Below are 10,707 nucleotides of genomic sequence, written 5' to 3'. Positions count from 1 at the left end.
TGGAAGCAGAGAAGAGCATGGGGCACACTCATGGGCCTTTGATAATGGGAGAGAAGTAGGAAGGAAGGCTGGAGCAAGAATAGAGAGTTTTGAATTCCTGGCCAAACACTGGGATTTAAAAAAACAAAACAAAACAAAACAAACAAACAAAAAAAACCACCACCACCCAGAAATCTTTATAGCAACGTCAAGTTTTGCAGCACACTTGTACAATACTGTTTGCACCTAAGAAAATTAGAAGCAAGTTTTTGATTGTATAATTTTATATGAGTTGTGTCAGTACAGAAGCACCACCCTCCCTGCTTAACAAGGTGAATTGGCCATGGCAAAACTTATTAGGCATATGAACGAGCTGGTCTCGACAGCTTCACATTAATACATCAAGGTAGACACTACTCCCACGAACTGAGATTTCAAGAGCTAATCTGCCTAATGTCACACAACAGTAAGTGGTAGAGACAGGGGTGGCACTGAGATTTGAACCAAGTTTGAGCCTGGGCACCAAGACCTGGTATTACTTTCCTTTGAAAAGCTAGGCTGGTGAGGAAAATTAGCTAGACTCCTAACACAGGGGCCTGTCAACCGCTTCTAACGCAAATTTCTCACACATGACAAAGGCTAAATGACAGCGAAAACATTCGGAAAGAAAAGACTTCTTTGTTTTGTGGTCAATTAGCATTCATTCCTGTCTGTAATAAAATAATGGGAATCGCCTGACTGAAATGTGGGTGTTTTTCACTGATTATTGACGCATTCTTTGCCACACAATTCCCTCTTGATTTTAAAAGGATTCCTTTTCATTACAGGTCACTTTTCACCCCTTCCCTTTCCTTTCAGGAGACATTTCTGCAGGTGTAGATGTCACATCAATAAAGGCAGTCATGACTGAGAGTGTGTGGGTGCCTAATTCATTCTTAATAGGATTATGTGATTCAGGGTGCTTCCTTTGTTTCAAGCTGAAGAACTCTCAGCCTCTGTTTGGGTTCCAGTGGTCTGGACAGAATCACTTGGGCATGCAGAATGTTTCACCCACATGACGGCACCCAGTTCATACATACTAAGCACCTCCCTCCAAGTAGAAGTGGAACCTAACTCTGTTCCAGAAGCAAGTAAGAATAAGGACTTCAGGTGGAGCATGAATATCTCATTTTGAAATAACCTGTCTTCAAAACTCAAGCCAACAAGAATACAAGCCACTTTCTTGGGATTCCTCATGTTAACTTGGTCTATTATTTTACTGTTCATATTTTTAGACGGTCTCTTCTGGGAGGAAACATGCCAGTCATATTAAATTAAGCCACATGAAATTGCTGTTATTTGACCATTATTTTGCTGCCAAAAATGGCAGCAAATTCACGTGAATACCAAAAATTCACATGAATCAATCTAATAGTAATCATAGCTATGTGTAAAATTTTTAGAATGTTCACTGTATCTATTTTTCAATTTAAACAGAGACCTCAGGTTGTAAGACTAAAATGAGAAAATATCACACGGATGAAAATTCTTAATATCTGTTCAATCTCTAAGTATGTAAATCCTAGTATGATCTGATAGTCTTGCACATATTTTATGAAAACTGAGTACAAAATGTTGTCAGGATGAATGCACTTTAATGCTTTAAAGTTTAATCTCACGAATCTCAACAATCAAATGATTCCACTTGATTTATATATGTACATTTTATTAGAATTCTTCAGAACTGTCAACAATTGGACAACATACAGGAATAAAACACGTGGAACACCAACATCCTTTAAACTTACGCCGCTTATGTATTTACACATAAAGTTACTGTATATATAAAAAATATTTTCAAGGACTCATGGGCTTCAGAATATTCAAAAGACATTATTGCTACATTTCAATATTTACAAAAAAAGCCACAAAATAATTTCAAACGTTAAGCCACTGCAAAGAAACATCTGATGTAAGAAAAAATTATAAAAATATAAACTTTCAAGAATATCCAAGACAAAACTCTCAATGAAGTGCCCCTGAAGTACCTAGACATCTATAACTAACAACCACTTTTCTTACTATAATTGAAGTCAATAGAAACACAAAGGAATTTTTCAGACAAAGTATGGCAAACAACAATCTCTTGGGTGACAACACAACCCCAAAATCTGTTAACTTTGGAAAGGTGCGAGAGCATAGAACTCCAGTGCAAATGATTACTTCCAGATAATGGCCACAGTTCTCTAAATGTAGTCTAAGAAACATAGAAGGGGGAAACCATAAAGGCAACATACCTGAATCTTTCAAGACAACACACAAACTCTGCCATGTACACATTTGCCTTTTATATTGGGCAGTGAGGAAGGAGAGTTTTTTGTTTTGTTTTTTAAAAGAGGTAAACTACAGTAATAATGTCCAGGCTACAGTCTAAAGGGTAAAATTTAAATGTTTCAGTGAGACAGTAGCATTATGGAAGGTCTAAGGAACAGGTACAGTAAGATGAGTCTAAATAACAGAGTGCGTTAAGTGCAGGTGGACTGCAAATACATAGGGACTTATGCCTTCCACTTCCTCCGCACCACTATGGAAGCTTCTGGTAGGCTACTCTAGATAGCTATGTGAAAAGAAACAAGAGCAGTACTAATAATGAAAGCCAAGTTACTTTTTGGGTACTAAAAGACCCTCTTGGACTCAGGGCAAAAATACCCCTCCAAATATTTGTCTACACGCATACAAACGTACACACACATATATAGATACTGGCCCGGCGTCCAGGACATGCCTGTGAAGGAGGCTGAACCTAAACTTTATTTCCTGCTACGTAAGAATCGAAACTAAGACGGCAGTGTTTTCTCACTCCTGTGGGAGCCATGCAGTGAATCAGTAACTTTGTCAAACAGCATCAAATCCATTGAGTACAATGCCATTCTGAAGCTGATAGACTTGTTCCGCAGAATCTATAGAATAAGTTCATCAGCTAAAAGAGGAGATTTTTAGACTGTGCTTTGTGGTTACACTGTTTCCTTAAAAAATGGTATAAACTATTTCCTTCAAACTTATATGGCTCTTAATCTACTTCTATACACAAGTGGACATAATGCCAGGGTTGTATACAGAAACGAAACCTTATGGTGTTTTCCCCTCAAATGTATGAACACGGACAATTTATAGATGCGTATATACAAGTTCTGGCTAGGGAGGCCTTCTCTCCAATTCAACGCTCTAATAGCAAACTCTATTTAAAAACCAGGTCAGTAGTATAAAAGCTCATGCAGTGGTCCACAGAAGAGCATCTTTTGTTCACACTTGGGGATCCTTTTTTTCATGGCCTATGTCTCATTCCCAGCATGAAATACTAGATTTCTTAAGACCAGGTGTTCACATTCTGTCCTTTGTTCTAATGATGTTCTGTTTTCCACATAAAGGACTTAGGTTTTCAGCTTCTAATCTTGTTGCATCATCATACTACTATGGATGGTTCTGAAGGCCAAATGTGATTACTACCATTTATTCAGGTAAACTATCAACCATATTTTTGGGCAGCATTGGAGGAGCCTTGGAAAGGACTCTGGCCCCCGGCCCATACCTCCCTCTCTTTTTCCAAATCAGAATGTTTTCTGTTCATGGTAGGAGCTACTTTGCTATTGGGAATATATACAGTTCGAACCTTTGCAATAGGATGGTGGCTGATGACAAAAATCATCAACCACTAAAGTGTGCTCAGAAAGACAGGATTGCAGTGGGGTGCCCACTATCCTGGAGTTGGATGCAAGTCAAAAGAAAACAAAATAACCATCATGGAAGCCAATAGAAGAGGAGATCATTCCTGGAGGGGTGACCCAAACACTCATTCTGCTCAGACGTCGTCGTGCACAAGCAGAGGTTGGGAGGAGGAAGCGGTGCTGCCGACAGAATTGATCCGCACGGAATGGTCCACTACAGGCTTCTGTCGGTTGGGGCTGCAGTTTGCTAAGTTGGAGTAAATCTGGGGAAAACAAGCGCATAGTCAATACACCAGGTCCCTACAATGAACACAGCAACAAAAGGCATACTTACAGTGTCAAGATCACCACTAACTGATGGAAACTCTTAAGAGAGAAGTGGTTTACAAGAACTTTATGGCCAAAACCCAAGTCATACTGACAAAACAAATATAAGCTTTGTTTTCCCCTTCATTTTTCCAAAGGAAATAACTTCATACAAGAAGTAGGGACAAAACATGCACAAGCTTAGCTCTTCTAATGGGGCACACCAGGGAGCAAGCACTATCAAACCTATCTAAAAAGGCTTGTAAATCTCTACAGCCAACTACAACCCAACAACCAATGTAATTTGCTGAGAAACCCATGGCCCTTCCAGGGGTCTCCTGTCAAGAATCAAAGTAACTGGGTGAAAAATGCTGTTTAAGTTGAAACACGCTTTGAAACCCAGAAGAACAAGCTTTAACCCAAAAATTATCAGTGGTGTGCTATTAGGAAAGAAAAGATAGCTCCAAGCACACAGCCCAGTAAAGAAAGCAGCTTAAAAAAATCAGAGTCAAAGTATCACTAATTCTTCCTTAAAAGCAAGAGAGGAAATAATAGATTTGAGTTTTCATTCCCCCCCACTTCCCAAATCACTGGGAGGGATCTCCCAACTTCAAACAGCTCTTCATTCTATATGGCTTGTGGGCATGACAGCTATCTGCCATTTTCTGGCTATGCTTGTTTGATCAGAAGGCTTATTTCACTGCAGTAACAAGCTGTCTTTTCTATGCGTTTATTCTATTCACATCACCCCAACCCTCCAAAGGATGAATGGCCCTGACATGTGAGAGGGAGAAAATACTGACCCCATGACCAGCATTTGAGATAGGGGAGGAAACATGGCAAATCCTTACGGAAACTTCTACTTCCACTGAGTACAAAACTCTCCACCCTTCCCCCTCAATCTCACATCCTTCTTTGGCTCAGAACAGGAGGGCTGGGCAGAAAGAACTGGTTTCCATTGCTTTACTTCCCCTACTTGAAGCCCAATTTGCAACCTAAGATGAGGAGAGAAGGGGTTGGGAGGTTAGTCCTCACCTTGAAAACCTGAGGAGGAGGACACACCTGGAACTGGGAGAAGGAGGATTCGGCCAGAGTATACTCACATGATTGGTGCTCTCTGAAATCTGCTTCTCAATTAGCTGAACAATTTGCTTGAATGTTGGTCTTTTTAGGGGATCCGCATCCCAGCAAGTCTTCATTATGTCATACCTGCAAGACAAGGGCCATTTACTATCCCTCCTCAACACCCTCAGTCTGTTTTCAAATGTATGGCATCCAGCAACTTCAGTAATAATTCCAGAGCTATGCAACTGGACATATGGACTGACGTATGGATAACATAAAACACTGCATGTATGAAATGCTGCTGAAACTTTCTGTATTTTTGGTGACAAGAGATTATGAAAATAAACTACAGAAATGACATTTGACCAGCGTGTCATAAAGAAACCAAGTGACATTTCAAACTGTGTTATGAAAACCCTCAACATCTGGGTTTCTGTCTTTAAAAAGAAAAATAAAAGGGAAAATGTGATCTAAAGGAAAAATTTTTCGACCCTTACATTTCAGCAGGTGCATGTTCAGGGCTGAGCATCCGGAAGCCTTCCTTGATCATCTTGTAGAATTTAGAATCGACTGGCATTCCAGGATAGGGGCTGCTTCCTGAGACACAGTTTGCAAAGCAGTGTTAATCACAAGGAAGCAGGACACTAATGAAACCTCAAGAAGATGCTCTGAGTCTAATGAGGGTGTCTTTGGCAAGGATCATTTTACCTAAAGAGAATAGCTCCCAAAGAAAAATCCCATAGGACCAGACGTCACTTTCAAATGTGTACACACAGTTGAAAATGCTTTCAGGTGCCATCCACTTCACAGGTAGTCGAGCCTGTAATGGAAGCACAACAGAGTCAACAATGTTAATTCAGAAGCTCAACAAAACTGAACAGAAGATATTCTTATAGATGCTGCTGTTGCTGAAATGTGAGATGATAACTTAAGTACCATCTCACAAAAACCTTCTACCTATATAATCTCAGATGATCCCAATCACCTCTGAAATACATGGCTCACAAGTTCATTATCCCCATTTTAAGATGTGAACACTATGTCAGTACGGCATGGAGATTAAGAGCACAAACATCAGAGACAGCCAGACATTTTAGCTCTGGCTCTATCATGGGCCTTAGGTAATGCAGCGATTTGTTAGTTTCCACTGAATATGTCCCTCTCCTTCCTTAAAAACAGAAACATGGCCTCTCACAATTAGGACTACATTTCCCAGCCTCCTTTGCAGCTAGCTAGCTGTAGTGAGGTGACTCGGTTTTGGCCACCAAGTTGTAAGTGCTGTATGGCAGCTTCAGGAATACCTCCTTACAATATAGCTGGCATGTGCCTTCTGCCCTCTCTTCTGTAGTGCAAGGGCCCCCTGCCTTCTGGATGTGATGGCTGGCTATCTACCTGGTGATCATCTTGGACCATGGACATGGGGGTTACTCCCAGGAATGGCTAAGCATGGAAGGGAAAGACTTGGCCCAGGTACTCCATGGAATCTTTATACCAATCCTGGCCTGCTACCCTTAGACTTCTTTTATTTTGGGTTTTCTGTCAAAACCCAAAACTCTAATACACTGGGGAAGTCATTAAAATATCTGTAATTAAACCTCCGTATCTTCTGTAAAACAAAATGAACACTTTTAATTTTATGAATTGTCCTTTATGAATTTTATGAATTGTCCCATTAAATAAGACAATGTGGGTAAAAATGCTTAGCACCACCTGACTCAGTGCTATCTGAAAAACTGCCTAGAATAAAGGCAAGTACCCAATAAACAGTAGTGGCTTGTGATCATGACTCTTTGGAGAACTCTCTCCATTAAAGTTGAGATGAACTTTCTGTAACTATTCCTCTTAGATGCATTCTGGATTCCCAATCTTAATCTGCCATAAAAAGCTAAATCAATCCTTCTCTTAATCCATTTAGGATTGAAATCTGGGACAGCTTTTTTTTTTTTTTTGGTGTTAAAGTTATTTTAGTCAGTTTAAAAAAACAAAACAAGACAAAACAAACTTCCAATATCCCTTCTCTTCCTAGATGTTGTGCTAAAGTTCCTATGAGGGCTCCTAACCTGAGATCTATGGGTGTCAAATTCAGGGGCCTGTGAACTTGGAAAGGAAAAATGACATCCTTAGTTTTGCTAATTTCTAGATGAAATTTAGCATTTCTTCAAATTACTAAGAAAGGTGATAAACCACAGTAGTATTAGCTGTACCTGCGACTTTGTCATGAACATCTTCATATCCTATTAAGTCTTTACAGGTATCTCAAAATCATATTTACATTAATCACCACTCTAAAATTACAGTGGTTTTTAGAAAAAAGTAATAGCAAAACCCACAATTACTTTTGCACCAACCTAACAGAGCCTGTTACTCTCTGTAGTAAACACATGTACTGACATATCACAAATTTACTTAATAACGTGATAGTTATTTCGGTTTAACTGTTTTCCTTGGTAATCCTACATATTTCATCATAGGCGTCGAAAACAGTGTTCTGATAAGGGTTCCATAGGCTTTACCAGACTCTAAAAGGGGCCATGACACGAAAAATGATGAAGAACTCACGTGAAAGGAAAGAACTTCAGAGAACCTGACGTAACAAGGAGATCTCAAATGATGATGACATAAATGCAGGGCAGTAACATGTTTGAGTTTCTTATCTTGTTCCAGAAATTCTCCTTACCCACTAGACAGGTGAAAGCGACGTCTGTGATTGGTTAGTTCAACTGACTTGAACTGGACTCTACAGTCTGGAAGCCTGATGGAGCCAACCCCTCTGTCAATTCAAACTAAGGTCACTAACTAATAACAAGACAGTATATAACCATCATCACGATTATTCAGATCGTAAATAAGACATCTATAAAGAATAGTAACAATATGTCTGGCACTGTCCTGAGCACTTTACATATATTAACTCATAACTTTCTCAGTCAGGAATCACTATTATTCCCAAGGGGAGAAAAACAAAGATTCAGAGTTATTGGATAACTCTTGACAAAATTACACAGCCAGGAAATAATGGAGACAGATTACAGAATTCATCAAGACTGGGCCTGGAGACTGCCACCTTCCTCCTCCTCCCTTTGGTCAATATTCAGAGGACTGGATAATTAACAACTTATCATTCTTCCTTCCAAAATTGCACGAGGATGAAGAGAAGCTGTTTTTATTATCACTCCTGATGATAATATCTAGCTTCAGGGCAGCCTTTTCAGAAATTCATGCTTTGGCCAGGAGATAAACACAGCAACACTCTTACAAAACCAAGTCGGGTACAGGCTACCAATAGAGACACTGCAGTGATGAGGGGGACACTACATTATCATAAGGGGCCCAATTCCACCTCCAGGAATAAATCTGACTGTAGAAATGAGCCCAGGAAGACAGGCACAGAAGAATATAAAGGGCGATATGGTTTTCCATGGCGATGAGATGCCAATCTGGAAATCACAGGCTCTGGTTTCAGTCTCTACTGCCCTGTGTCACCTCAGATAAAAAGCACTAAAATATGCTATGCCTTAGTTTCTCCAACTTTTAAAATAGGAAGGTGCTGCAATTATAGGACGAGGGTTTGTTCTGAGGATTCAGTAATTGGCAATGAAATACAGCACTTTGAAAAACATTTACTATGTTCTACAAACCCGCTATTACTTATGAACCTATTTAATAGCTCTCCGTGTATTCTAGGATCCAACATTCTATATGGCTAACTCTGAACACGATCTTAGATTTTAGTATTTTTCACACGGTATGTCAATCCCGCCAAAATTTATCCTGCTGTGACCTTCAATGACCTACATTTGTTACACTTGAGCAAAATCAAGTTCATTGCCATTCTCAGGCTATAATGAAAATTAAGGCTATTTCTGTTTCCTTCCCATGCCCCATAATTACACAATTAGAATTAGGAATTCTATTATTGACTGTTAGTTGTAGTAATGTTCAGCATACCATGCAAATTTTGCTGAAGTACACTTAATTTGACTGCTAAAATGTGTGATATCCCTGGACAGGATTTACATTATGAAAATCATAGGAAACAATTTTTATCGAAAGTTGAAACTAAAAATCCTTTGCAGGACTGTCAAGCAGAAAATGGGTACTCACGTTTCCTTTAACCACATAATTAGAATCATTCTTGATGTCTCTGGCTAGACCAAAATCACAAATCTTTGTGATCCGACCATGAGTAAGGAGGATATTTCTGGCTGCCAAGTCTCTGTGAATACACTATTAGGTTGGAGGAGAAAAGAAAACCATTTAAATTCATTTTAACTTGTAAAGAGTGAAAACTAACTTTTTAATATTAGAGTGTTGCTTATATTATAAAAAATCCAACACTTTTGTTTTAAAGTACTCAGTACACCAAAAATAAAAATCAAAAGTATGCCTTGAATGATGTTCACATAATCAAGAGTCTAATTACTATAATCTCTTTCCAAAGCAATTCTAATAAATGCTATTTTCTTCTCAGGACTGCTTTCATTCATAGGGAAATACATAAGAAATAGTCATATCATACTGTTTAAACTGAAAATTCATTTTGCATGCATTTCTTTGAATGTCCTTTCACAGAGTTCCTAACGTGCCTTTGCAACTTCAATCTAACATCTCCCAAGGACACACGGAAGAAGGTCTTTATTTCAGCCATCCTATATCCTTTCTTAGTTTGGTAATTGCTGGGAAATGTCACCCATGACATTTAAGGGTAGGACTGGTAACCTCATTCTGTTTGGTTAATCTTACTTCCTAAGGAATCCTCTCACCCTTCCACAGACCATGCTCCTTGTTTTCATTCCATCATTCTCTTTCCATTCCTATCCTTCTCCCAAGTGTTTATTATTCTCTCTGACCCCTTATTTCCTGATACCTCATAAGCCACACATATAATATTTGGATCTAACTTCAATAAAACTCAAGCCTATGGTTCACCCTAAGCCTTGTAACTATGAGGTGCCCTCTGCTTTTACTGATAAAATGATTCTGTTCTCTAGGAACATATCCTATGTCCTAAAAGCCAAAAGTTTTAAATGAATTTCAATGCATATAAAAGAATATTCATAGAAAAACTCATTTAGACAGGCTTGCACTTTAAAGCTTACAAATTAGAACAGGAATTCCAAAGAGACAGCCGTTGGAACATGAAGAAACTAAATTTCCTCTGCTTTTGGTTACCACACTTCAAAATGACACTCTGCATTCTAACTATGGCTCTAAAATGCTCTGTTCTCAAGAAAAAAAAAAATCAAAAAACCAAAACACAAAACTCTTTTGAGAATCACTCCCACTTACATTCTTGGAGGCAAGGAAAGCCATGCCCTTTGCCACCTGGTAAGAAAAGCTCAGCAAGTCTTCTAAGTCTAGAGCCAACTCGTCATCCTCCATGATGGCGGGTGTCACATCTCTTTCTATGTATGAGCCTGTGAGGAAGAGAGGATTTTTCTTAGCGATTAAAACCATAAAGGTTAGGACAGGAAAAGACAGTGGCAGTGACAATACCAAAGGCTGGTAATGAATGAACTAATGTGAACTTGCAGGCAGATCACTTCCCTCGTGTCCAGCAAAGGTAGATGCTGAATCACAAAGTTAATATTTAACAATCCTAGGCTGAGTTACAAAATCCGTAGAGAGGGATGGCGAATTAATACAAAGATCC

General features: G+C 39.1%; 1 protein-coding gene across 6 annotated transcripts in view; it reads right to left on the bottom strand.

Annotated features, from left to right (window-relative positions):
* Positions 1 to 1,596: 1,596 nt before the first annotated feature.
* The window catches only part of KIT (KIT proto-oncogene, receptor tyrosine kinase), an 83,331-nt gene continuing 74,220 nt past the window's right edge, over positions 1,597 to 10,707 (bottom strand). For 4 of the 6 annotated variants that reach the window (XM_021938619.2, XM_021938617.2, XM_021938620.2 and 1 more), the window contains exons 16-21: positions 10,344 to 10,471; positions 9,159 to 9,281; positions 5,763 to 5,874; positions 5,552 to 5,651; positions 5,093 to 5,198; positions 1,597 to 3,946 (exon numbers count right to left, since the gene is read on the bottom strand). In XM_021938619.2, coding sequence (XP_021794311.1) covers positions 3,818 to 3,946; positions 5,093 to 5,198; positions 5,552 to 5,651; positions 5,763 to 5,874; positions 9,159 to 9,281; positions 10,344 to 10,471 — 698 coding nt within the window. In that variant the 3' untranslated portion in view covers positions 1,597 to 3,817. The remainder of the gene's footprint in view (positions 3,947 to 5,092; positions 5,199 to 5,551; positions 5,652 to 5,762; positions 5,875 to 9,158; positions 9,282 to 10,343; positions 10,472 to 10,707) is intronic. The other 2 variants (XM_021938618.2, XM_003898882.5) reach the window with 1 other exon arrangement.

Source organism: Papio anubis, chromosome 3 (assembly GCF_008728515.1).
Source record: "Papio anubis isolate 15944 chromosome 3, Panubis1.0, whole genome shotgun sequence".
In the NCBI taxonomy this organism is placed as follows: Eukaryota; Metazoa; Chordata; class Mammalia; order Primates; family Cercopithecidae; genus Papio; species Papio anubis.
This window is presented reverse-complemented; position numbering and strand designations above follow the sequence as displayed.